This window comes from Fundulus heteroclitus, unplaced genomic scaffold, assembly GCF_011125445.2.
Source record: "Fundulus heteroclitus isolate FHET01 unplaced genomic scaffold, MU-UCD_Fhet_4.1 scaffold_53, whole genome shotgun sequence".
Classification (NCBI taxonomy): domain Eukaryota; kingdom Metazoa; phylum Chordata; class Actinopteri; order Cyprinodontiformes; family Fundulidae; genus Fundulus; species Fundulus heteroclitus.
Genome location: NW_023396956.1, coordinates 303,761 through 331,745, shown reverse-complemented (window position 1 = coordinate 331,745; position 27,985 = coordinate 303,761). Strand labels below are relative to the sequence as shown.

At 51.9% G+C, this 27,985-nt stretch overlaps 1 protein-coding gene across 1 annotated transcript; it reads right to left on the bottom strand.

Annotated features, from left to right (window-relative positions):
- Positions 1-22: 22 nt before the first annotated feature.
- LOC118556333 (zinc finger protein GLI2-like) lies at positions 23-27,213 on the bottom strand. The gene is made up of 11 exons (XM_036132588.1): positions 27,009-27,213; positions 24,231-24,434; positions 15,200-15,401; positions 14,939-15,122; positions 13,427-13,537; positions 13,041-13,181; positions 10,084-10,233; positions 8,597-8,761; positions 8,088-8,366; positions 5,189-5,549; positions 23-3,252 (listed from the first exon to the last, which is right to left on the bottom strand). The coding sequence occupies exons 1-11, from the start codon at positions 27,088-27,090 to the stop codon at positions 1,040-1,042; spliced, it is 4,092 nt and encodes a 1,363-aa protein (XP_035988481.1). The 5' UTR covers positions 27,091-27,213; the 3' UTR covers positions 23-1,039.
- Positions 27,214-27,985: the final 772 nt, after the last annotated feature.

Genomic DNA, 27,985 nt, shown 5'->3' with positions numbered 1-27,985 from the left:
ACTCCAATGAAGACATGAACGGTTCACAGAAAAAAGAAGATAGTTTATTCAAAATTTACAAAAGCTTTTTACACACAACCCCAAACACACTGAACCAAGCGAGAGCAGACGCTAACATATGCAAAACTGTCAAATTCTTACTAGAAGTTAAAACCAAGGAATCTGCAGAGGAACTCTCAGAACCTCTGGGAGGTCCATGCAGGGTCCAGTCATCAGCTCCTAACCCCCACAGCCTCAAATCCATAAATATAAAGACGACAATCAGAGTTCTGTCCAGATCCACAACCATCAGGCTTTCCATGCAGGTTCAAACAGGCTGTCCACCTGTCCACCTGTCCGTCCCTCCGTCCAGCCACAGGAAGTGGCTATGAATGCGCTCCAAGCTGCTGCACCAACAAGCGGTGCGTCTGCTCTGACTGCAGCAGAGGAAGCTGCTGTGGTCGTCGTCCTGAGGCACAGGTGAGGACAGCAGTCGTCCTCTGGACTCAGGTCACAGTTCACCTTCCACCTTAGATCACGTGACCCATCAGACATCCATCTGTCCATTCACACGTCTGAAAAGGACCTGGAGACGGTCTTTGTCCTGCTGAGGAACGCACTTAGCTTTTAGCTCCTGTAATGCCCTCAGAAAGCTAACGGAGAACATTACAGACATAAGAACCAGTGTCTGGAAGCCTGGACAGCCCAGTTTAAACGCACAGAATAAAGCATCAAACAATGACAGTCAGATCAAAGGGAGCCGAGACTCCAGGAATCATCGTCTTCTATCTACATTTCTCCTGGAAACTGTCCTCAGCTGTGATCTGCAGGCAGAAGTCTGTTCCTCCAGCGGTCCTGAACAGCCTTTAGATCCCAAACCTGCTGCTAAAATATGGCTTTTTAAAAACAGTACCCACTCTGAACCATCATCTATTAGCATAGAAGATCCTCATCTTCCTGCAGACAATGAAAAGAGGAACCCATCAGTGCCGTGTTGGTGTCGTCTGCAGGTTCCTGAAGGCGTCTGAACTTCCTGCTCTCACCAAACCCCTGGTTGCTCTCAGCTCATCATGTTGAGGAACTTGCTCTCTTCAGCCAAAGCTGTGAGCATGGAGCTCATGTCTCCGATGGCCATGTTCCCGATCCCCGCCGGCACCGACGTCAGGCTGACGGAGTTGCGCGGTGTGGTGAGCCGGGAGGAGCTCTGGGAGAGGCTCTGCAGGAGGCCGGGACTCAGCGTCCCAGACATCAGGCTGGAGTGATCTCCGTCATCCAGCATGGTGTCAAAGTCAATCTGAGCGTGCTCCGTGGCCCCCGGCCCGCCGCTGGAGGAGTCGGCGGTGCTGCTGGAGACCTGGTTGACCCCTGGAGAAGCCAGGCTGGCTGCAGAGGGGTTGCAGGAGGCGGCCTCATTGGCACTCGGTGACATTGTGTCATCAATGGAAGATGGCTGAAACATGTGAATCTGTGCGGTGTAGAACAAAGCAGAGCTGTGGTTGGCTGCGCTGCTGTGGTCCAGCTCCTTGCTCCGCCTCTTTGGGCTGGCCTCAGAGCTGACGGTGACCTTACTGGGGCACAGCTCGGCCACTCTGGGGGTCCGGCTGGGCTGTGCCGTTCCTGAGCCCGGATGTTGTCGGCTAAACGGCCGCGGCTCATTGGGCGGTCTGGGCTGTAACGTACCTCTGCCTCTATTTTGCTGCTGATGCTTGAAAGCAATGCTGGGTACCTGCTGCTGGTCCGCCGGGTCCGCGTGACAGTACCCGTCCCCCAGGGCTCCTGTCCTGCAGCTTTGCAGTTCTGCACCTGCCAGAGTGCTGAGGGCAGGTTGCCTGCTAGAGTTTCCAGACGAAGAATGAAGACTTCCCTCTTGGCTGAAGCCTTGCTCATTAAAGTTCATGCTGCTGCATTGTCTCTGTAGATGCTGCTGCTGTAGGGAGGTATTCATTGGCCTCTGGTGGCTGTGGCTGACATATCCCTGCATAGATATGTTCTGACTCATGGGTACAACCTGCTGGTTGCCACTTAGGCCCTGGTGTGTCCCAGAGTTGTGCCTCTGCAGAACAGCGAGGTTCCCCCTAGTGGCATGCTGCTGTGGTTTGGGGAGCTTTGATGCAGCGTCCATCGTCCCTGAGCTCACCTCGTTCCATTGCACAGGCATGTTGCTCTTGTTGTCTGGTGGTGCCAGGAAAGGCTGCTGGCAGCCACTAGGACCCCTCTGGTAAGGCTGCATATCAGGCCCAGACTGTAGCAGGGTGGCGTCCACCATGGCCATCCTCCTCTGCCCATGGAGGTTCAGTGGGGCAGCCATGCTTGTTTGGTAGCCCTGACTCTGACCCGTCGGACCAGAACCCTGCGACCTGAGGTACTGGACCACATCATCTGGAAGCACAATTTCATCCTCTACAGTCTGCTCCCCATCCACTGCCATGTTCTCCATGGCCACGTTCTCAGAAATGCTGGGTGGTCTCGGGGCGAACGGGTAGCGCTGCAGACTCCCGTCAGAGCGAGTGTAACCCTGCGCAGCCAGCGTCTGATGGCGCTCAGCAGCTGATGGGCCGTTCAGGGGATTCATGCTGTTCATGCTGTTGTAGCGCTGGACCCTGGGAGGACAAAGCGGGTCTAGAGGAGGACGGCGGACCGGGTCGCTGGCCCGACGTGGAAGGTTGGTGGGCACTTCATGGGGCATGATGCTGTGTGAGCCATATCCAGTATCACTGCACCGCCTCGGCACAGCTCCAGCGGGCGGCTGAAGGAAGGAGGCCACAGAGGCTTCCTGGGGGTCGCCGTACAGAGCCATCCTCGTCCTCAGGCTCATCCGATCCATGTTGGGGAGAGGAGTGGGTGGAGCTCCGCCGGTGGCAGCGGCGTACGTGGCTTTAAGCCGATAATGCTGGGCTGGTGTTAGGCTGAGAAGACTAGGGAGGCCTCCTCCACCTCCTCCGGTGACACCACCTCCACAGTGACTGGCCTCGCTGGAGCGCCGAGACAGATCGGTGGAGATCGGATCATACGAGTCAGCTGAACTGATGTTGTTGTGGCGGTTAGCGCCAAACTGGGAGGCCTCGCTGGAGCGACGGCTGGAGTAGCAGGGTGAAATACCGGAGGATCGGCGGCTGAAGGTGTAGGCCGAGCTGATGGTGCTGGTGGTGCTGTCGCGCCGCTCGTTCAGCTGGTTCAGCAGCTTTACTTCGCATGAATACAGCTCCCCTGAGGGCTGGCCTGGGTACAGAGCGTGGACATTACTCGGCATGTTGGAGTTCTCCATCAGGGACCCTAACAGAGAGGAAGAGGTAGAATTATATAAGGAAGCTGAACAGTTCAGACATTTCTGTGACGTCTCCACAGCTGACTTCTTCCAATAACACCTCTAAATGCTACCAGATCTCAATAACACTCCTCAGTGTGGATGCAGTTAATGGGCCACGAACACGAGATATTTCCCATCAGTAAAGCATTTAAAATCAAGTCGAGATCAAGCACAGAAGGTGCCGTTTAAAGGAGCGGTTTATTTAGGCAGTAAGAGAGCGAGAGAGAGCCGGATGTTCATCAGATAACAAGAAGGCTGAATGGGCTCTGTTCGATCTTTTAGAGCGTTTAACCTCCTCCTGGCATCAAACATGAAGCCTTGGTGGCTTTTTGTAAATCTTTAGGAAACATAAAGACAGCACTTTGCTCTCAGACTGCAGGTCTGCTGGTGGTTCCTAGAGTCTCTAAAAGTAGAATGGGAGGCAGATCCTTTAGCTATCAGGCTCCTCTCCTGTGGAACCAACTCCCAGTTTTGGTCCGTGAGGCAGACACCCCGTCTACTTTTAAGACTAATCTTAAAACTTTCCTTTGTGACAAAGCTTCTAGTCAGAGTGGCTCATGTTACCCTGAGCTACCTCTATAGTTATGCTGCTATAGGCTTAGGCTGCTGGAGGACATCAGGGTCTATTTCTCTCTCTCTGCTGAGTTCTCCTACTGCTCTCCAATCTGCAGTGTTTGTTGTTATTTCAGCTTTTAACTTTTTGTTCTCTGTCATTTTTCTCTTCATAGAAGGTACACCTGGTCTGGTTTTCTGTTAGCTGTGACATCATCAGGGGAGGCAGATCATCCTCTATTACCATCTAACATAGAAAGTACCCATGGGTCAATGTGAGCTTCTGTGCTTTCTGTGTCTCTGCTCTGTCTTCTCTAACATAGAAAGTACTCCTGGGTCAATGTGAGCTTCTGTGCTTTCTGTGTCTCTGCTCTGTCTTCTCTAACATAGAAAGTACTCCTGGGTCAATGTGAGCTTCTGAGCTTTCTGTGTCTCTGCTCTGTCTTCTCTAACATAGAAAGTACTCCTGGGTCAATGTGAGCTTCTGTGCTTTCTGTGTCTCTGCTCTGTCTTCTCTGACATAGAAAGTACTCCTGGGTCAATGTGAGCTTCTGAGCTTTCTGTGTCTCTGCTCTGTCTTCTCTACCATAGAAAGTACTCCTGGGTCAATGTGAGCTTCTGAGCTTTCTGTGTCTCTGCTCTGTCTTCTCTAACATAGAAAGTACTCCTGGGTCAATGTGAGCTTCTGTGCTTTCTGTGTCTCTGCTCTGTCTTCTCTACCATAGAAAGTACTCCTGGGTCAATGTGAGCTTCTGTGCTTTCTGTGTCTCTGCTCTGTCTTCTCTAACATAGAAAGTACTCCTGGGTCAATGTGAGCTTCTGAGCTTTCTGTGTCTCTGCTCTGTCTTCTCTAAGCCCCAGTGGGTGGAGGCAGATGAGCGTTCACACTGAGCCTGGTTCTGGTTCTGCTGGAGGTTCTCCTCCCTGTTAAAGGGGAGTTTTCCTCTCCACTGTCGCTTCATGCATGCTCAGTATGAGGGATTGCTGCAAAGCCATCAACAATGCAGACGACTGTCCACTGTGGCTCTACGCTCTTTCAGGAGGAGTGAATGCTGCTTGGAGAGACTTGATGCAACCTGCTGGGTTTCCTTAGAGAGGAAACTTTCTCACCAACCTGGAGGATCTGATGGAGTCTGACTTTGGAAAGAGCCTTGATGATGATGTAATGTGAATTTGAGCTTTATAAATAAAATGTAATTGAATTGAATCGGTAGCACCACAAAGCACATGCAGTAGTTCACAGTTTATAGACACAGGCTTTGCTTTTTTTAAGCTGCTAATTGACCAAATGAAGCCCCCTAGCTGATAAGAGGCAGGTAGGGATGCATCCCTGAAGCGTGTGCTGCTCACCGGCTGCAGGAATGGGAGGCAGCTTCATGTGTTGGCCCTGCGGCGGCTGTGCTCTGCTGTTGATCCAGGTGCAGGAGTCCCTCACTGTCTTCATCCGTTCCTGCTTGATGTTCTCCAGCTTGATGGTGACCGCTCCTCCGTGCGCCACCGACTTCCTCAACTGAAGCCCCACCCCCACCTGCTGCCCCCCAGAGGTCACAGTAGAGTCAACCATGGGACACTCATCCTGTGCGCTGAGGTCCCCGTAGCTGCCCCCGCTGTGCAGGGCCATCTCTACCCCACTGTCGTTGTTGTTGGCGCTGCTGAGAGGCGACGGCTCGCTGCTGCATGACGACTGGCCACCAGGACTGGACTGATATGTCTGCAGAGGGAACAGTAGGGGGCAGTGTTCAGGTGTGGGTCGCCGCGTCCACGAACCCCCCCACCCCCCACCACTGAAAAAGATTCTGCACAGCTTAAACTGACTGTGTTCTCTGGGAAGATGTGATACAAATAAAGACCAAAAATGAGACGAAAGCTAAAAACACCAGAACCATTATGCATTAATAATAATATTAATAGTATTTAATAATTAGCAAAGTTCAACTATTCTGACTGTAATGGTGTTTTGTAATAACCAATGCATGCTTGTTCTTCCACAGTCATGAATTATGGACACTGGTGATTTATTTACAATATGAAAACAAGAGTGAAATAAAGGATTCTGTGTTAAACAGCCCAGAAGTCAGAAGTCTGAGCCCAGCTTGACACACATCCCAAAACTCTCTGATTCTTTGAATATTAATGTGGAGACAGCTTTATTCCTCCGCCGGCTGCTCTGCTCCACGGGGACATCAGTTCTTTCATGCAGCTCTTTAACATGTTCCATGAAGCATCATGCAGACACATTTACACAGAGTTACTGCAGCTCTCACCTCAGAGTCGTCTGTCCGTTAGCAGGTTTGTTAGAGAGGAAACAGAAGAGAGCAACAAGCCAGAGAGTTCAGAGGAAAACAGGCAAAGTTCTCACAGTAAACATCTGCAGGAACCCAAGAAAACGACCAAAGTTCCCGTTTCTCTGCATGTGAAGCTTTACATTAAACAAGTAAACGGCGGGATTTAGCGGCTAACTCTGCCCAGCTTTACCAGTCAGGCCTGCTGAGGAGAGCCTGCAGGTTTAGGGTTAAAGTCAAAGACCCAGGAGGTCTGGAGCAGATCCTACAGACCGAACATTCAATGCAAATCATGAGCAGCAGCCGTGTAGGACAGGGACGAGTCACTGAGCTGCAGGGAATTATTCACACCCAGGCAGTCTGGGCCAACATGGTTCTCCTGACTGCAGGTTATCGATGTTCTGACACGGTTCTCCTGACTGCAGCTTATCGATGTTCTGACACGGTTCTCCTGACTGCAGGTTATCGATGTTCTGACACGGTTCTCCTGACTGCAGGTTATCAATGTTCTGACACGGTTCTCCTGACTGCAGGTTATCGATGTTCTGACACGGTTCTCCTGACTGCAGCTTATCGATGTTCTGACACGGTTCTCCTGACTGCAGCTTATCGATGTTCTGACACGGTTCTCCTGACTGCAGCTTATCGATGTTCTGACACGGTTCTCCTGACTGCAGCTTATCGATGTTCTGACACGGTTCTCCTGACTGCAGGTTATCGATGTTCTGACACGCTTCTCCTGACTGCAGGTTATCGATGTTCTAACATGGTTCTCCTGACTGCAGCTTATCGATGTTCTGACACGGTTCTCCTGACTGCAGCTTATCGATGTTCTGACACGCTTCTCCTGACTGCAGGTTATCGATGTTCTAACATGGTTCTCCTGACTGCAGCTTATCGATGTTCTGACACGCTTCTCCTGACTGCAGGTTATCGATGTTCTAACATGGTTCTCCTGACTGCAGGTTATCAATGTTCTGACACGGTTCTCCTGACTGCAGGTTATCGATGTTCTAACATGGTTCTCCTGACTGCAGGTTATCAATGTTCTGACACGGTTCTCCTGACTGCAGGTTATGGATGTTCTGACACGGTTCTCCTGACTGCAGCTTATCGATGTTCTGACACGGTTCTCCTGACTGCAGCTTATCGATGTTCTGACACGGTTCTCCTGACTGCAGCTTATCGATGTTCTAACAGGGTTCTCCTGACTGCAGGTTATCAATGTTCTGACAGGGTTCTCCTGACTGCAGGTTATTGATGTTCTAACATGGTTCTCCTGACTGCAGGTTATCGATGTTCTAACAGGGTTCTCCTGACTGCAGGTTATCGATGTTCTAACAGGGTTCTCCTGACTGCAGGTTATGGATGTTCTGCAGCGACCGGCCGGGTCCTGAGACTGGTGGAGGATGTGTGGAGGCAGCTAGTGATTAGGGTGATGGTCAGGAGGCCTTCCATCATGAAAACTCCAGAGGAGACGTGCAGAAGGCTGCTCGGCTCTTAGAAGGTCTGATGACCATAAAGATTTTTATTAAGAAGGGTGTAAAACATTTAAAAAAGCAGTTTTTAAATGCAAAGCCTAAAACACTTAGAAACAGATCATTTTCTTGAACATTGATAGAAACTGGCGGCAGTTTCACTTCCTGGTTGAGTGAAAATCCTCCTAGGGGTGTGAATACTTTAAGGCTTGAGCCAAGAGGAAAACAATGGGAAGGGTCTGAATGCTCGGTCCAGCTAACAGAACCAGAACCAACCCAGAGGTGCTGTCCTGTGATGGTGCCATGGCAGGGTTTTTGTTTTTACGTGTTACAGATCTGACAAATGTTGGCAGGGAGACTTTAATCTGAGGATCAGAGCCTGGAGAATCAGACTAAAACTATCGCTGTACTCATTTCTACACGAGAAAGAGAGGAAACGTATTCTCCAGGCAGCGTTAGCGGAGGAGGAAGGCGGTAACAGGAACTCACCACAGAGTTCTCCGTCTTGATGGGTCTGACTTGCAGACGGTCGTCTCCTCCTGCGGCCGTGCCTCTAGGCTCCGTCTTCCCGTCGCCGCCCGCTGCGCCGTGCTTGGCGTTCGCCTCGTTCTCTCCGTTTCCTCTAGGGGGCAGTCTAGGCGGTGCGTCGCTTCGTTGCTTCTTAGTGACGTGGGCTTCAGGCCCGTGAACCGTCTTGACGTGCTTCCTGAGAGAGCTTGGGTCGGTGTAGCGCTTCGTACAGCCGGGGATCTTACAGACGTAGGGTTTCTGCACACAAAGTCGTTCTCTAGGTTACTGCAACTTCAGCTGTTGCTAAGAAAACCTTCATCCATGAGCCTCAGGAACGAGACGGCTCCACAGAGACTCCAGGGAGGCTGGCAGCTTGGTGGGGCCTGCTAGCTGCTGCTAGGACGGCGGCCCAGACCACCATCCTTATTAACTAATTATTAATGCATTATTAACTGAGGCTGAGGCGGAGCACAGCGTGGCGACTATACCTCATTGGAGTGGGTGCGGTTCTGGTGCTTGGCCCGGTCCGAGGCGTTGGAGAAGGCCTTGTTGCAGCCTTCGTGCTCACAGACGTAGGGTTTCTCCCCGGTGTGCGACCTCAGGTGGGTCTTCAGGTTCTCCAGGCGAGAGTAAGCTTTGAAGCATCCCTCGAACTGCAGAGACAGACAATAAAGGCTGAATCAGCCGAAGTGTGAGGTGTGCTGGAGACACGAAGGCAGCTTAGCGGCGCTAGTTGCTGCACCGCAGAGCTCTGAGCCGCCGTTCTTCTGAGGCGCTCAGTCTAAGAGGCTCTGAAGGGAAAGAGAATCACTAAGGAGCCGTTCAGATGAAACTGTCAGAAGCTTCTTGCTCTCAGACTCCACTGAGGAGGAGTTAGAGAGTTATGAGAAGGTGCAGCTGGGATTACTCTGTGGATGTGTGCAGTTCAGAAGTTCAGCCCTAATAAGGACCCATGGCCCCTGCCAGTAATTAGGCAGCACGCTGTCAATCAGCTCCACCACTCATCTGGCTTCATGCATTCACCAGAGCCACAGAGAGCTTTGAAGCCATCGATTTGATCTTCACACAGTAAACCAGAGCTCCAATTAATCTGCAGCATTTATCAACATGGAGAACATTCCTGCTCAGAAGCACAAGGAATGTCAGGAAGTGTGGAGAAGGTCGGCCTGTGGCTCCTGGCCTGCAACCGTTCCTCCGCCTTAAATTACCTTCATCAGCTGCAGGTTTCAGTCGACTGAAGTAGAGCTGGACTGATGAAGGGAACTATTTCATCCTTTTAATAATGTTTAACAAATAAGAAGCTGAAAAGCTCTGCATGCTTTTCTGATAGCCCTAAATGAAAACCAGCTCAACCAATCACCTTCAAGCGTCTCCTAATCACCTCCTGAACATACAGCCTGGGTACCAACGGCCTAGTCAAAGTCCAGACCTGAATCCAACTGAGAAGCTGTGAAAGCTGATGTTCTCAGATGTTCTCCATCCAGTCAGACTGAGCTGGACATGTTTTCCAGAGAACGTCAGAGCTGCTGGAGACAGAACCCAGAAGGAGGTTCTGCAGAGTTCTGCCTCAATAAAAATACACACCAGGATTTTTATTTGCTAATGATGAAAAGCATGAATCTTTCTCCTTCCTCTGCTGTTACAGAAAATGTCAATGAAATCCTCATTAGAACCTGATCCGTGTTGAAGGTTCTGTGTGGTTTCACAGCTTTATGAGACAACAGAGCAACATCTAAAGCCAGTTTCACCTTCAAGCATCCAGATAGCCTCTAGTCTCTATCAGGAGTCTCTGGAGCTCCTGGTGCTGCTCAGATCTGCTCTGTCTTCCTCAGCCTCCAGTTCCTGAGCCTTGATCAGTAGATCTTCAGCCAGTCTGAAGATCTACTGATCAAGGCCTCAATCAGATGACATCTGGCTGCTTGGAGGGAACCGCGGAGCAGGCCGACCCATTTCAGCAGTGAAGGCAGCTTCTTACTGTGCATTTGTGGGGCTTCTCTCCCGTGTGGCGCCTCATGTGGACCACCAGCATGTACTGGGCCTTGAAGGGCTTCTGCTCCCGGGAACACTCCTCCCAGCGACACACAAACTCCTTCTTCTCTCCGTGGATGTGGTCATTGTTGATGTGCTGAGTAGACAAAGCAGCGTCAGTCATAGTGAGAACCAATCAGCTCCTGCTGCTAACATCTAACTATTGACCCAGCAGAAGCTCTTCCGTCCGGCTGGAGCAGTTTTCAACCTGAGCTATAAAGGCTTTGTTTTCTCAGGCTCTCTGTGTTTGTCTTTACTGCTGGAGAGGAAGAGGAAGCTCCTCCTGACCCGACTGAGAAGGAATCAGCAAAGGATTCGCCTAAATGCTGTAAATTTGGAGATAAGTTGATGTAAACTGAACTGAATCATTAGACATTAAACTACATTTCTGCACATTTCATTCTGGGGCTTTTTCTAGTCTCAAAGATTGGATTTATTTTCTCTTCAGCATAAACCAGCAGGAAATCATTCTCACCATATTGTTTGAAGCTTTAAGTTAAAACATGTATAGCATCTTTACTTATTTACACTGCCTGGCCAAAAATAAAGCGTCGCCACCTGGATTTAACTAAGCAAATGGGTCCCAGCCTCCCATTGGATGATTTTATTAACCCAACTGGTGGAGCTGTGAAAGCGAGGTTCAGGGACTACCACTAGGTTACCTTCAGACTCTCCATGATTATTCACCGATGGAGATGATCAGCATCTCTCTCAGCTAGACTGAACCCTTGATCCAAGGCAGAGGCCCTTTGCAGATCCACTGCACAACTATTCACGGTCCAAGATACAGAAATTGTAGCTAAATCTAATCTAAGGTCATAAACTGGGTCCCATTTAACCCAAAAGTCAAAAATAACCCTGTTCCAGCTGCAAGCTGATAAAGTTGGACTCTGCTGATCACTATTATGACCGGCGCTGTTTCATCCATTCAAACACTGCAGAGGTGGAACCAAGTCACTGTAAGTCCCAGTTCTGCCGGTAGACTCATGTGACCCAGGCGTTAGCGTTAGCTAATCCTTAGCCTGGCACCGCTAGCATCCCGTCGCCTCCTGAATGTCGTCATATCCGCTGGCAGAACCGCGTCTCTGTCTCACACTCCATGCTGGACAATAAGGAACCTAACTCTGGTTCCACTGGGTTCTCTGCTGGCATTCAAAATGTTCTGAAAGAGCCTCTGTGTTGGTGTTCACAGGCCAGAAATGTTCTGATTCTGGCCCGGCTATCTGCTCTCACCCTCCTGCTGCTATTCAAGGCAAGGCAAGGCAAGGCAAGGCAAATTTATTTATATAGCACAATTCAGTACAAGACAATACAAAGTGCTTTACATGATTAAGATATACCAAAATAATAAAATGTAGATAGAAAATAGAATAAAAGCAAGTAGGGATAGAATGTAGTAACAAAAAAGAACATTAAAAACAGTAAAACTGTTTAACTAGAACAGTCAAAGGCAATTTTAAACAGATGTGTTTTTAATCTTGATCTAAAGGAACTCAGGCTTTCAGCACTTTTACAGTTTTCTGGAAGTTTGTTCCAGATAAGCGGAGCATAGGAACTAAATGCTGCTTCTCCATGTCTGGTTCTGGTTCTGCAGAGCAGGCTGGAGCCAGAAGACCTGAGTGGTCTGGAGGGTTGATGCCCTGATAACAAGTCTGTGATGGATTTAGGAGCTAATTCAGGGATTTATAGACTAACAGAAGGATTTTAAAGTCTATTCTCTGAGAACCAGGGAGCCATGGAAGGACTTCAGAACCAGGTCCATGTTCTCTACGTTCTTAGTCTCAGTGAGGACTTCAGAACCGGGTCCATGTTCTCTACGTTCTTAGTCTTAGTGAGGACGCGGGCAGCAGTGTTCTGGATCAGCTGCAGCTGTCTGACCCACTTTTTAGGAAGTCCTGTGACCTGGCCCTCTTTTAAAAACTTGTGTTTAGAAACGGGACGTTAAACCCAGACAGCGTGAGGCCGGTTCTGGTTCTAGCTGCGTCTTTTTTTAGCGCTGGTGTTGTCAAACTTTTATTGCTAATTACTTTTCATTGTTTTCTTATTTTTAGAAGCTCTTTTAGACGTTAAAGCACTAAATGAAGAAATGAGGATGACGAAGACGCGCTGGTTCTGACCCTGCGGACCGCGTTCCCACAGGTCTGCAGATATCTGAGCCGGACACGCTTCCTTCCTGCTGCGGGGGGGTCATGATGAGGACCCAGGCGGGGGATTTATGGCGGCCCTCAGGGCTGCGGGGGTCGAGGTCAGGGCTCAGAGATCACCAGGCGGAGAGCCTGGAGGGGCGGCGTGTCACAGCTGCAGGGTTTGGGCCTGAATTCGGCTCATTAACATCACACGTGTCAACGGAACAGGAAGGAATCCGTCACAGAACAAGTTTCTGAGCGGACCCAATCAGCGTTTAATGACTAACACGGCAGATTCTGCTGGGTTCTAATGGTGTCGTTTGGAGATCAATGACACCAGGACTGGAGGTTCTCTGAAGGTCTGTGAAGGCTTAACCAGGATATTTATAAACCGTAAGTAACTACACAGAACCGGACAATGTGTTTCAGTTCAGTTTGTTGGGTTCTGGCTCCAAAGCCCGGTTAATGGTTCCTCTGCAGAGCAGCTGAACTCAGCTGAGGAGCTCCATCATCCAGAGCCTCCGCTCCTCCACATCGAAGGAGGCCAACCAGGTGGTTCTTTGGGTCAGGATTCTAGCTGGAGAACCAGTTAGTGAAGAGCTTCCAATAAAAGTCGGGTTGTGGTAATTTAACAGGATTATTGCAGCAGTTAAAAGACATTTTAAGTCAGTTTCTATTTTCACTAATAATGAGAATGAATTCTGGCTCTGATTTGATCAGCAGATCACACGCAGAGGCGTTCTCTGCGGTTCTACGGCGGGACGCTGCTCCGGCTCACATGGACGAGCTGGTCCTGGGTGTCGTACTCCTGGCTGCAGCCCTCCCAGTGACAGTTGGTCTCGTAAACAGCCTCGGGCTCCTGCTTGCACTCATCCTTATCCAGGTCTTCACTCAGGTCCAGGGCCCCCCCTCCGTGCTCCTGATGGGAAACGACAGGTGTGTCAGCGTGTTCTACCGCGTAATCTGATCTGTTCCCTCATCACAGAACAAATTTAACACCCAGTTCCTTTATCAGGACCAACCAGAGGAGAATCAGTAAAGGTGGGCTCCAGGTAACTGAGGCCGTTTTCTGCAGGTTATTGGAAAACTGCAGCTGCGGTTTTCCAATAACCTTCAAATATTAAATATTAAATAAATTGGTATGAAGTGTTCTGATGCTCCTACCTGAGAAGACGGTGAAATGGGAACCGGACCCTCTGCTTCAGTTTTCACCTTGGTTCTCTTGGTGTTTAAGGGATTGACGGTACTGGTGACGGCCGGATCTCCGCTGGCATTCTGAACCACACAGAGACAAAAGAGAAGTTAGAAATAAAGAATGATTTAGGAGTCCTGGAGAGTCCGGAACAACTCTGCTTTACCGGCCGGTCAGCTAAGGGGAACCTTGAACAAGTTCTACACGTCGTGCTGCAGGGACCGGCGATCGGACCCAAGCCTCAGATATCACAAGCGTCTGCCGCCAGCAAGGCAGGCAAAGAGCGCTGGACATCTACTCCCTCAGAGGCCTTCAGCTAATCTGGCACCGGCTGTCTGAGGAGGAGTGAGCATTCAACGCAGGAGAGCCGGTGGAGGAACAGCTTTGACTGCGCTGCGGCGGCTCAGATGGGCTGATGGGGCAGAGCGCCGAGGCGTTACGGCGGTGAACACTCCACCATCAGATCAACTGGGTCGGTACACTTGGAGGACCGCAGACACGCTGCTTTGGTCGTTGGGATCAACCAAGCAACCAGACTGGGTTCATGATGTCCTGAGCTTCTGAGCACAAAACCCTTGTTTTACTTTAGATTCCTCCATTTATGCATCCATAATCCACTCATTGGCATATTCTCCTAATCAAACAGCACAGGCGGCACGGAGAGCTCCGTCTGCTCCAGGCCCTGCAGCCCATGAGCCAGGCAGGAGCCGCCGCCAAGACTAGACAGTTTACACTGCTCTGTGATCGCAGAAGACTCAAAGTATGAGAGAAGAAGAGTTATTGCCCCGCTTAGAGAATGGGCCGGAAGCAGGAGGGGGGGCTTTGATCAACCCGGGGACTCTGAACGCGACACAAAGACTCCGAAGGCCGTTAAAGCTCTAATGGAGCCAGAAAGAACGAGGTGGTATAAATGAGAGCAGTAAATATGTTGAAGCAGGTCCAACATCAGAGGGGGGGCTCTAATCCCACCCAGGCGCCACGCCTTTCATCCAGGAGGCAGAGAATGTGGATCTGATCAGCGCTGCGTTCTCCTGAGAGACGCAAAGAAGCTGTAGGTGGAGCTGAGGAAGAGCTGAGGAAGAGGAGGCAGCAGCACCAACTAGTGGCGTGGCAGAATAATTACACTGCAGCTGTAGCAGTGTGAACGGAGGTGGTGAGTAGAACGTTGTCGTGTAAATGCAGTGGAGAATATTCTAAGACGCCTTATCAGCGAACACGTCTGAACTTCAGCAGTTTTCCCTCCAAAGCTGCTGCTGAAGCGATAAACTCCGCCTCCTCCGCGTCACGCCTCGTCGCGTTGCCCAGGAAACGGCGATTTGATGATTGTGCAGCGTGGGAACAGGTTTGGCTGTAAAACCACACTTTGGTTCCACTCGTGAGAAATAAATGCTAAAAGAAAAAGAACCATCTGAGGGGGGGCAGGTGACACGGATCACAGGTGTGAAGCTCGGCCCGGTACCGTCGGCGGCACCAGACGGACCTACCTGGCTCAGCTCGGAGCTGTTGTGTGACGACGGCGCCGTGGCGGCGTGCTGGCGAGCGGAGAACGGGGACGGCGGCGGCTGCAGCAGAGGCGGCGTGTGGCCGAAGGCGTTGAGCGGCCGCTGCTGGGCCAGCAGCTGCTGGTAGGCCGCCGGGTTGATGGGGTGGGGGAAGCTGAAGGTGGGGCTGCAGGAAACAGGAAGTAATCAGCCACACGCAGGAAACGGACCAGAACCCCGACCCGCAGCGGGCCCAGAACCCACCTGAGTCCCCCCACGGACAGGTGTCCGTAGGAGCTGCTGGCTGCCGAGCTGGAGCGGGAGTTGTTGATGTAGGCCACCAGGGAGTTGGGCGAGGTGCGGATCATGGTCTGCAGGTCGATGCTGGCGTCCGACAGCGGCGAGACGGACAGCGCCCGCTTCCTGTTGAGCCGCGGCGTCAGCCGGGGGCTGGAGAACCGGGAAACTGGACCGGAACCAAACACACAGAGACAAGACGCCGCTTAGAACGTCGTGTTTGATGCAGGGCAGAATCTCCCCTTCGCTAACGGCCGCCTCCCTCATCACGCTTACACTCCAGAACCCTGGATCAGAACCCTGGATCAGAACCCTGGATCACACCCTGGGCCAGAACCTCAGAGCAGAACCTCAGCTCAGAACCTCAGAGCAGAACCTCAGAGAAGAACCTTGGGTCAGAACCTCAGAGCAGAACCTCAGAGAAGAACCTTGGGTCAGAACCTCAGAGCAGAACCTCAGACCAGAACCCTGGGTCAGAACCCTGGATCAGAACCTCAGAGCAGAACCTCAGAGCAGAACCTCAGACCAGAACCCTGAGTCAGAACCTCAGATCAGAACCTCAGAGCAGAACCCTGGGTCAGAACCCTGGATCAGAACCCTGGGTCAGAACCTCAGAGCAGAACCTCAGCTCAGAACCTCAGAGCAGAACCCTGGATCAGAACCTCAGCTCAGAACCTCAGATCAGAACCCTGGGCCAGAACCTCAGAGCAGAACCTCAGAGCAGAACCTCAGCTCAGAACCTCAGACCAGAACCCTGGGTCAGAACCTCAGAGCAGAACCTCAGCTCAGAACCTCAGAGCAGAACCCTGGATCAGAACCTCAGCTCAGAACCTCAGATCAGAACCCTGGGCCAGAACCTCAGAGCAGAACCTCAGAGCAGAACCTCAGCTCAGAACCTCAGATCAGAACCCTGGGCCAGAACCTCAGACCAGAACTCTGGATCAGAACCTCAGAGCAGAACCTCAGCTCAGAACCTCAGAGCAGAACTTCAGCTCAGAACCTCAGACCAGAACCCTGGATCAGAACCTCAGCTCAGAACCTCAGACCAGAACTCTGGATCAGAACCTCAGAGCAGAACCCTGGATCAGAACCTCCGAGCAGAACCTCAGCTCAGAACCTCAGAGCAGAACCTCAGCTCAGAACCTCAGAGCAGAACCCTGGATCAGAACCTCAGCTCAGAACCTCAGATCAGAACCCTGGGCCAGAACCTCAGAGCAGAACCTCAGAGCAGAACCTCAGCTCAGAACCTCAGACCAGAACTCTGGATCAGAACCTCAGAGCAGAACCCTGGATCAGAACCCTGGATCAGAACCTCAGCTCAGAACCTCAGAGCAGAACCTCAGAGCAGAACTCTGGATCAGAACCTCAGAGCAGAACCCTGGATCAGAACCTCCGAGCAGAACCTCAGCTCAGAACCTCAGACCAGAACTCTGGATCAGAACCCTGGATCAGAACCTCAGAGCAGAACCCTGGGCCAGAACCTCAGAGCAGAACCCTGGGCCAGAACCTGGGGCGGTCTCCAGTGCAGCAGCTTCGCTCCACCCTCCCTCTCTCTCTCTCCACCCTGAGCTCCATGCAGGCTGAACGGTTGTGGGGGGATTGCTGCGATAGCAATCTCTGCCAGTACTGGAGAAAGTTAAATGGAGGCAATTTAAACTAATTGATCTGAGGATTTAAAAAGAACAAAGGAGCGTTCAACCCCTCCAGAACCCTCCAGAACCTTCTCAGAACCAGCAGCATCCAGGATCATCTGGAGCCGGTTCTGCAGACCGAGCCGGACCGCTTTGTATTAAATCAGGACCCGATCAGGCGGGGAACCGTTCATGGTTCCGTGGCAGCTTCCTACCTGACACCCCGTCATGGTGGAGCTCACGGCGCCAGCAGCTAAACGGGTTCAGGCAGCAGCGGAGTCACAGAGCCGGCGGCGTGAAGCTGCAACATTTGCAGGCGGCGAGTCGTAAAGAGCCGCCATATGCAGGCGGTTAAAGGCCCCCGGGAGACGAGAGAGGCCGTCAGCGCGAGAATTACACGGAGCTGGCAGCAACAACAAGGCCTCCTCAGGAATGTGCTTCGTTAGGTCTGCAGGAACGCTGAGGGGAAGGCTGACTCCTGCTGCCTGAGAACGTCTGTGAACACGGCTTTAATAGAAGAGCTGTGCATTAATACGTTTCTTCATGACTCGGCCCGGTAGGCTGGCGCCGGCCTCGCCCTGCGCCGCCATCTTCACGCCGTCCTCAGGCCTCCGGCGGCCAAACCTGCTCCAGCCTGATCAGGTCGGTGCGACGTTTCCCCCACAGGATGCAGTGAATTCAGCCTCTGAGGGGGGGGCGTCGTAGGTGGGGGTTCTAATTGAAAGGGCGAGCTTGTTCCGGCGCAGAGCGAGAAAACAGATGTTTCGCAGCAATCCCTGCGAGCCCGCTGCGCTGCTCTGTGGGGCCGAGTCGCGGCTGCTTGTAATTGTGGGATCTGGATTTATATAGAGAGACGTAATTACACACTGATACAGCAGAGAGGGGAGAAATATTTAAAAAGGACCGCAGAGAGGAGTTATGTGCTCTGGATTATTTCAAGCATGTGCTGCACTCTGTAGGGGAACGTTAATTTGAGGTTGGTGCTGGAGTGTCATCATGGCCCGCCTCCTGCTGGGTCAAATATGGGCTGTGCAAACATTCTCTGATAAGAGGATAGACTCCAGCTGGGAGCTCAGAGAGAGTCCCTTCTGCTGGGAACCACGCCGCTAACGAGGCCAGCTGAGGGGTTCTGGGGCTATTGCTGCCGGCTCAGCAGGCCGGCTCACAGGTCCACAGGGTGACGAATAAGGCAGATCAGCTGATGCCTTCACTAATGAGGGGAAGGGTGGAGCAGCGTCCCCGCTGCCCTTCAGAGCAGCTCCCAGGAAGCGTCCAGAGGGAGGATGGAGGTCTAGAGGGAAGGATGGAGGTCTAGAGGGAAGGATGGAGGTCCAGAGGAAGGATGGGGGTCTAGAGGGAAGGATGGAGGTCCAGAGGAAGGATGGAGGTCCAGAGGGAAGGATGGAGGTCTAGAGGGAAGGATGGAGGTCTAGAGGGAAGGATGGAGGTCCAGAGGAAGGATGGAGGTCTAGAGGGAAGGATGGAGGTCCAGAGGAAGGATGGAGGTCCAGAGGAAGGATGGAGGTCCAGAGGAAGGATGGAGGTCTAGAGGGAAGGATGGAGGTCCAGAGGAAGGATGGAGGTCCAGAGGAAGGATGGAGGTCTAGAGGAAGGATGGGGGTCTAGAGGGAAGGATGGAGATCTAGAGGGAAGGATGGAGGTCCAGAGGAAGGATGGAGGTCCAGAGGAAGGATGGAGGTCCAGAGGAAGGATGGAGGTCTAGAGGAAGGATGGAGGTCCAGAGGAAGGATGGAGGTCCAGAGGAAGGATGGAGGTCCAGAGGGAAGGATGGAGGTCCAGAGGAAGGATGGAGGTCTAGAGGGAAGGATGGAGGTCCAGAGGAAGGATGGAGGTCCAGAGGAAGGATGGGGGTCCAGAGGAAAGGATGGAGGTCCAGAGGAAGGATGGAGGTCTAGAGGAAGGATGGAGGTCTAGAGGAAGGATGGAGGTCCAGAGGGAAGGATGGAGGTCTAGAGGGAAGGATGGAGGTCTAGAGGAAGGATGGGGGTCCAGAGGAAAGGATGGGGGTCCAGAGGAAAGGATGGAGGTCCAGAGGAAGGATGGAGGTCTAGAGGAAGGATGGAGGTCTAGAGGAAGGATGGAGGTCCAGAGGAAGGATGGAGGTCCAGAGGAAGGATGGAGGTCTAGAGGGAAGGATGGAGGTCCAGAGGAAGGATGGAGGTCCAGAGGGAAGGATGGAGGTCCAGAGGGAAGGATGGAGGTCCAGAGGGAAGGATGGAGGTCTAGAGGGAAGGATGGAGGTCCAGAGGAAGGATGGGGGTCCAGAGGAAAGGATGGAGGTCCAGAGGAAGGATGGAGGTCTAGAGGGAAGGATGGAGGTCCAGAGGGAAGGATGGGGGTCTAGAGGGAAGGATGGGGGTCTAGAGGGAAGGATGGAGATCTAGAGGGAAGGATGGAGGTCTAGAGGAAGGATGGAGGTCCAGAGGAAGGATGGAGGTCTAGAGGGAAGGATGGAGGTCCAGAGGAAGGATGGAGGTCCAGAGGAAGGATGGAGGTCTAGAGGAAGGATGGGGGTCTAGAGGGAAGGATGGAGATCTAGAGGGAAGGATGGAGGTCCAGAGGAAGGATGGAGGTCCAGAGGAAGGATGGAGGTCTAGAGGAAGGATGGAGGTCCAGAGGAAGGATGGAGGTCCAGAGGAAGGATGGAGGTCCAGAGGGAAGGATGGAGGTCCAGAGGGAAGGATGGAGGTCCAGAGGAAGGATGGAGGTCCAGAGGAAAGGATGGAGGTCCAGAGGAAGGATGGAGGTCTAGAGGGAAGGATGGAGGTCTAGAGGGAAGGATGGAGGTCCAGAGGAAGGATGGGGGTCCAGAGGAAGGATGGAGGTCCAGAGGAAGGATGGAGGTCTAGAGGGAAGGATGGAGGTCTAGAGGGAAGGATGGAGGTCTAGAGGGAAGGATGGAGGTCCAGAGGAAGGATGGAGGTCCAGAGGAAGGATGGAGGTTTAGAGGAAGGATGGAGGTCTAGAGGGAAGGATGGAGGTCTAGAGGGAAGGATGGAGGTCCAGAGGAAGGATGGATGTCTAGAGGAAGGATGGAGGTCTAGAGGGAAGGATGGATGTCTAGAGGAAGGATGGAGGTCTAGAGGAAGGATGGAGGTCTAGAGGAAGGATGGAGGTCTAGAGGAAGGATGGAGGTCTAGAGGGAAGGATGGAGGTCCAGAGGAAGGATGGATGTCTAGAGGAAGGATGGAGGTCTAGAGGAAGGATGGAGGTTTAGAGGAAGGATGGAGGTCTAGAGGGAAGGATGGAGGTCTAGAGGGAAGGATGGAGGTCCAGAGGAAGGATGGATGTCTAGAGGAAGGATGGAGGTCTAGAGGGAAGGATGGATGTCTAGAGGAAGGATGGAGGTCTAGAGGAAGGATGGAGGTCTAGAGGAAGGATGGAGGTCTAGAGGGAAGGATGGAGGTCCAGAGGGAAGGATGGAGGTCTAGAGGGAAGGATGGAGGTCCAGAGGGAAGGATGGAGGTCTAGAGGGAAGGATGGAGGTCTAGAGGGAAGGATGGAGGTCCAGAGGGAAGGATGGAGGTCTAGAGGGAAGGATGGAGGTCCAGAGGAAGGATGGAGGTCTAGAGGGAAGGATGGAGGTCCAGAGGAAGGATGGAGGTCCAGAGGAAGGATGGAGGTCTGCTTCCTGGGTAACCTGGACGATGCTGCCGCCTCGTACCAACAGCAGGACCCGCGGCCTGACGGGGCGTGACGCCCGCAGCACCGCTGGGAGAGCATGATGGGAAGAAAGTTGGTATTTCTTCACCTTTGACGCTTTAGGTGGAGCTTCGTGGAACCAGATGGAATCCCAGCTGAGGTCACATGACTACATCCTGAGCGTTGCAGTCATGTGACCTTTGAAGCCGAGGTTTTAACATCGCCCCGTGCAGGGCCGCCCACCACCTGCACCACCCTCACCACTAACGAGCAGCACCACCAGCGCCACCACAGACCTCGCCATGCCCCCCCCCCCACTGTTTACTTTCCTGCGGGTCCCCCCCCCCCCCCAACCCTCCCTGAGCCCAAAGCTGCCGTTGGGTACGCCTGCGTGTTTATGCACACACTTCCACCGACGTGCTCTTGAGCTAACATTTAGTTAAGTGTTTGTGTGTGCAGCCTGATGCCCCCCCCCCCCCCCAGCACCACATCAGTCCACAGATGTTCCCCCTCCCCGCCTCTGCTGCCTTTACACAAAAAAACGTTTCTCCGCAGGATGGCAGACATTTACTTTGGCCGCTGCTTTTGTCGCGGCAGCTTCAACGGTTCCACCAACCGCTGAGATATTCCTCTGCCCCCCACCCGCAGCCCCCCCACCCACAGCCGCCCCCCCCCCCCCCAACATACCCGCTCGCTGAAACACAAACAGTCCTCTGAATGCCTCCCAGTGTGAACCTACATCAGCCCACTTCACTCTGGTCACATTAAGCTGGGTTCATTTAGGCGCAGATTCATTACTTTAGCTTCAAAGAGAGCAGAAGTACTCCTGCTGCAGTGAAAAAGTATTTACACCCCCTGAAGAGTTCCTCTGTTAATGCTAACGCTAAATGGTTCAGACAAAGATGACCTGAATAAATATAAAAAGCAGTTTTCAAACGATGATTTCATCGATTAAAGGAAAAACAATCTCTCCAATCCAACCTGGTTCTGTGAGAAAAAGTAATCACAGCCCATAAACCCAAAAGGTGGTAGATCCTCCTGCTAAGGGGGAACCTTTTGGGTAGTGGTTCACTTTGTTTAAACAAACTTTGACTAGGCCAATCTGCTGGACACAGAGAGGAGGACGCTGTCCAGGTTCCAGTCCATCTTAGACAACGTCTCACAGCCTCTCCACGACACACTGACCCAGCAGAGGAGCTCCTTTAGCAGAAGAATCCTCTCACCCAGATGCACCACAGAGCGCCACAGGAAATCATTCCTGCCTGTGGTCATCAATCTCTACAACGCCTCCCTCAGTGATTCAGACCCACCCCCCCCTCTGTAACTGACATTTATGCATTCTCTGCACTGTTCCTGCACAACGTCACTATCAGGAAGCCGCCTCCAGAACCACCTGAGATGGAACCAGTTTCTGGTGTTTTTGGAGGTGGAAACGGAGAGAATTGGTGTTGACCCAGCTTCAAATCAGGAGTCAGGAGGAGGATGTGGACGAGGCCAGCAGTCCGTCACAGACAAACAACCACTGATGGACACACTCTGGTCAGCTCAGATGTGCTAATGGACCTGACATGGATGCTTTTGGGCTGTGGGAGGAAGCTGGAGTACCAGGAGAAAACCTCACCGGCTCATTCCTGAGACCACCGTAACAACATGTGGAGTAGACGTCATCCTGCCTGACACGCTAAGGGTCCTGTTGTTTAGCAAAGCTAAAAGATCTCGATGGTGCAAAGCTCTGAAACGAGCTCCAGGCTAGAAGAGGTAGAAAGACTTTAGAAGTCACATGACGGGTTCACTGAGGGCTCTCCGACCTTCTGGTGGGTCTGCTGAATATTAATGCATAAATTGATTTTTTAATACGGTATTTATCTCTGCAAGCATCCAAAACAAACAGAAGCAATGGATGTAGCTCATACTTGCCACCTTTAGCACTGCTCTAGCCGGGCTCTCACACTAAATAAGCTCTTTGATTCCACATGAGGCGGTCCGCAGCGACCATTAGCACGCTGCCTTGGTCAATATGGTCTCTGTGAGTGGAAGGGCCTGCAGACCGGCCCCTTCCTGACCACATCAGTCACACAGAGAAGCTGCCATGGAGGCAGTGTTGATGCTGCAGAGGAGCGGCCAGCCGGGGTGACCGAGGTTGTGGCTGCACCAGCAAACAGCCTCCCTAACAGCAGCGGCCGGCGCAGGTAGCCCAGGATCCTGGCAAGAAGAGAAGCACTGCAGTGTTTACCCTGTGATGGGGGTCATTTCTAAGATTAATGGCCGTGTAATCCAATATCAGATTTTATTACTCTGTGCCCGTCAGGAAGGCTGCGTTAGAGTCTTCAGAGATCCTCACCCTGCAGCGGGTGGGTTGGTCAGAGACTCCTGCAGCAGCAGCAGACTCTTCCAGACTCTGAGAGCTTCCTGGAGGCAGTCTGCTGCTGAAGTCCAAGTCCAGGAGAAAGAGTTCTAAGCAGCATGGAGGACAGGCTGGGCTCTGTGGACCGCCAGCAAAAACTCCTTAGAGGGTTCCCACTGGCTTTCCTGGCAGAGCTCCACACCTTTCCACACTCACAGTTCAAGACTTCCCAGTTGTTGACAGAGGTACTAAGAGAACGTTACTATAGAGTGGCTGAAGAACCTGGAGAACCTGGAGAACCACACATGAACAACGGATGGAGGGACGGACAGAGGGACGGAGGGGTAGAGGGATGGATGGATGGATGGAGTGATGATGGAGTGATGATGGAGTGATGATGGAGTGATAAAGTGATGGTGTCTCTAGTCCTGCTCTCCGTCTGCTAAGCTGAGGAGCAGCGATCAGCAGAACTGAGAAGCGTTCCTCTTCAGCTCCTCAGTTGTTCTGCAGGATCTCAGCCTGCAGAGAGACGGAGGTTCTCCAGAGAGACGGAGGTTCTCCAGAGAGATGGAGGTTCTCCAGAGAGACGGAGATTCTCCAGAGAGACGGAGGTTCTACAGAGAGAGGAGGTTCTGCAGAGAGACGGAGGTTCTCCAGAGAGACGGAGGTTCTCCAGAGAGACGGAGATTCTCCAGAGAGACGGAGGCTCTCCAGAGAGACGGAGGTTCTGCAGAGAGACGGAGGCTCTCCAGAGAGACGGAGGTTCTCCAGAGAGACGGAGATTCTCCAGAGAGACGGAGGCTCTCCAGAGAGACGGAGGTTCTGCAGAGAGACGGAGGTTCTCCAGAGAGACGGAGGTTCTCCAGAGAGACGGAGGCTCTCCAGAGAGACGGAGATTCTCCAGAGAGACGGAGGTTCTCCAGAGAGACGGAGGTTCTCCAGAGAGACGGAGATTCTCCAGAGAGACGGAGGCTCTCCAGAGAGACGGAGGTTCTGCAGAGAGACGGAGGTTCTCCAGAGAGACGGAGGTTCTCCAGAGAGACGGAGGCTCTCCAGAGAGACGGAGGTTCTCCAGAGAGACGGAGATTCTCCAGAGAGACGGAGGCTCTCCAGAGAGACGGAGGTTCTGCAGAGAGACGGAGGTTCTCCAGACAGACGGAGGTTCTCCAGAGAGACGGAGGTTCTCCAGAGAGACAGAGGTTCTCCAGAGAGACAGAGGTTCTCCAGAGAGACAGAGGTTCTCCAGAGAGACAGAGGTTCTCCAGAGGAGGAGGACGTACCTGAGAACTTCAAAGCTCTGAACATTAACAGAAGGCTGTAGACATCTCACATGCGTTAGCAGCTGAAGCAGAAATCTCACCATCCACAGGGCTGATGTAGTCCGGCAGGTGAGCAGCGGCAGCGGCAGCTGCAGCGGCGGCAGCGGCAGCTCCGTTCTGCATCAGCAGCTCGCCGTAGGGGTTCCTGTGGCTGGCGCCGGCCATCAGGTGGTAGTACTCTGAGGAGTTGGAGCCCGGCGGAGGGAAACTGAACAGGGCTCGGTCCTTCAGATGCTCGTGGGTCACTGCATCAGAAACGAGAGAAATAAAAGATGTGTGCACCTGCCTGAACACGAGGGAAGCCTCACCGTCCCTCAGAACCAGAACCCTGCAACAGAACCACTGCCCCGCTGCAGCACCACTAGGGTTCCCTCCTTGGTGCGTGGGCAGAGGCTGGCTGATGTGTTGGAGCAGGACGGTGGTTCTGGAGGAGCCCTGCTCACTGTAACATGTTCTCTGGTTATGAAGCTAGACGTCTCTGCAGGAAACACAGCAAGGGGACGACTCGGGAGATTGCTGCCCGCTGCCTTGGAGGAAATCTCTCCAGAGAGGCTGAGCCTGGCGAGAGGGGTTCTGCTCATGGAAACATGGCCCGGTTCCAGCGCTGCCCCTGGATAGAGCGCACATTATGACAGGATGAAGTCATGGGGGGGGGGGGGCAGGTGCTGTGGCAGCAGAAAGCTGCAGCTGCTGTGGGCAGCAGCAATGTTGACCTAAAGGTGTTAACACCTGTACGCAGTAAAGCTGCATTAACATGTCAGAACCCATTAGAACCAGACATGGCTCTTTCATGCAGCTCACTGCTCTGGGGTCCCTCCACTTCCTGGACCATGAAGGAGGGGGGGGGGGGGGGGTGTTTGGACCTCCTGTTCCTCCAGCCTCCTGCAGCACCAGAGGCCATGTCAACGGGCTGGTTCCCAGTCAGAACTGGTCCTTAAGGTCCGTTATAGTTTGGGTCCAGGATTTAGCTCTGTCCACCCTCACTGCAGGTGAAGCCAAAGAATTTAGAGTTAGCCCCCCTGCTCTGTGTCCCGGTACCACTGGCTCTGTGCCCGGTACCACTGGCAGCCAGGCAGCCCCACACCATGATGCTGCCACCACCATGCTGGAAGCCTCAGACTGACTCTGAGGCCAAATGGGTCAAACCTTTGGTTCTGAACATCTTCACCGCCTGATGATCCGCAGCAGTTGGCAAACATCTCCGGACCTTCTGACATCTTCCTTTCACCAAACCCAACGAGGTCTGAGCTCTTTCCCATCGCTCTGAGGACCGGCCAGCATCTCCAGGACGAAGGTTTGAACTGGAACCTTCAGGTTTAACTAAAGACTGATCAGAGTTTCTGAGTCTGTGCAGTGCAGTTATGCAGCTCCAACTCACATCAACTGCTTCAATTGGTAACATGTAATTGAGTTAAGTTAAACTTAATGTATTTAGTTTATAAGTGGTCAAGTTAAACCATGGTAAAACTGGGTAAACTTAATTAAACTACTACATTTAAGATGGAGCTGCAGTCCTGATTGGTTCTTTGGTGAAACGCTCCTCATTGTTTTCATAACTAAAATATTATCAGAACAGCAAAACTATTTCAGTTTTATTATGATGTCAATGAAGACATTCATTGGTAGCCTCTGGTTTCATCTTTTCAGACTTAAATCCAGTGCAAACAAAGCCTGACAGAGCAGTGAAAACAGCGTCTTACTCTTGATGAAAGCTGCGCTTCAGAGCCTCATGTTGGGAATGAACTGCATGCAGACTAATTATGGCCGCTGGCAGGATAATCAGCAGTGGGACCTCCATCTTTACACAGTCAGTGAGCTGCAGCCAAGCAGCAAGAGACGCTTTTCAGTGGATCCAGAGGCTTCAACACCTGCACATCATTCACCGGAGGAAACCTCTCCTCCAGATGTATGATGGGAGTTTCCAGACATAATTGGACAATTGTTCAGTAAAATAAGCAACGCCTGAAACTGTAGGAAAAGCAGAAGACATCAGCAGCATCGCAGTGGCCTGAATGAGGAGAAGGTGAGACACAAACGCCTCCAGGTGCTGCAGACTCACTTCTATACAGAAAACCCGTTATTATCTTTATCCTTCTACATGTCGTATTAATTAATCCTGTTATTATCTTTAACTTTCTATATGTGATATTAATTAATCCTGTTATTATCTTTATCCTTCTACATGTCGTATTAATTAATCCTGTTATTATCTTTATCCTTCTACGTGTCGTATTTATTAATCCTGTTATTATCTTTATCCTTCTACATGTGGTATTAATTAATCCTGTTATTATCTTTATCTTTCTGCATGTGATATTAATTAATCCTGTTATTATCTTTATCCTTCTGCATGTCATATTAATTAATCCTGTTGTTCCTGTAATACTTTATCAGCTGGTTCTGCTGTTCTTTATATCTCTCTCTGCAGGTGTAGAAGCAGACTCAGAGGATGTTCTATCACTCTCTACCTTTCCTCTCCTCTTTCTCCTCCTCCTTTTCTTCCTTTTAGCTTTTTGTCTTTTTTGTTTCTCCTGTACTTTTCCGTTTCTGCGTCCATTGAACTTGAAATAATCCCAAACTAACTAAAGTAAAGATAGGCTGTTTGATCATTTCTCAGGTGTGCTGCTGTATGAGGCGAACTGAAAACCTCGGGTTCGATGCTCCTGGAGTTTAAAGCCACTGACTGGACTTATGTTTCAGTGCATTTGGGGAGTTTTAGTACTTTGTTGTTATTGTCGATCATGGAAGTATGAGTTGCTGCTGAAGGTTCGTTACACGCTGAGTTGTTCCTGAAACAGCTGTGATGGTGCAGCTCTTACCTTCAGCTGGGCTCAGACCTCGCGCCGCTGAGATCATGGACAGGGTGGGGCTGCCGTGGACCGAGCGAAGGTACTGGTCCATGTGGGGGCTGATGTAGGGATGAGGCGGGCTGAACGGGGACTCCGCCGACCCGGCGGCAGCGTGCGGCGACAGTCGAATCAGAGAAATGTCTGAGAGGACTGGACTTCCTGTCAGTCCTGGGTGTCTGTGAAGAGGAGGCGGAAATTAGACAGAACTGATGTAAAACATCAACGCCTGATAAAGGCCACTTTCACAGAGACTGGCGACTGATTGGTTGTTTGAAAACGAGCCCTAACACCTTTTCTTTCACAGTCTGCCGTCTCACTCTGCTTCCTCCCCTTCCCCTCTCCACTCCCACAGCTCATTCATAATAAGCCCTTCTTGTTCACCTTCTCCTATTAAAGCCTGAAGCTACAAACAAGCCGGGACCGATAGTTTTCAATGGAGAGGCTACAACAAAGGAATAAAGTCTGTTGGCCAGAACTACCGGGTCCCTCCAACCAGGCTGCATGATCAGACACAACCGGATCCATAAAAACCTGAAGCATCCAGTCACCTGCGTCTGGAAGCCTGTCTGAAGTTCTGTCAGCCTGCAGGTCGCATCAGGCTGGGCAGTAAATGTGTCTCCTCTGGCGGGTAATTGGTGGATTTGCTTGCAGGAACAAAGAAACGTGAATGTTGTAATTCCTGGAGGCCCCAGGGGGCCTAGCTGAAGATAAAGTGTCTGCTGGTGGAGAGCATGCTGTAGCCCTCATCTTCAGCTGCTGATAAGCAGCCTGTAAACAGCCTGTATGCTGACTGTAAGCAGCCTGTAAGCTGCCTGTATGCTGACTGTAAACAGCCTGCAAGCAGCCTGTAAGCTGCCTGTAAGCAGCCTGTGAGCTGCCTGTAAGCTGCCTGTAAACAGACTGTAAGCTGCCTGTAAACTGCCTAGAAGCTGCCTGTAAACTGCCTG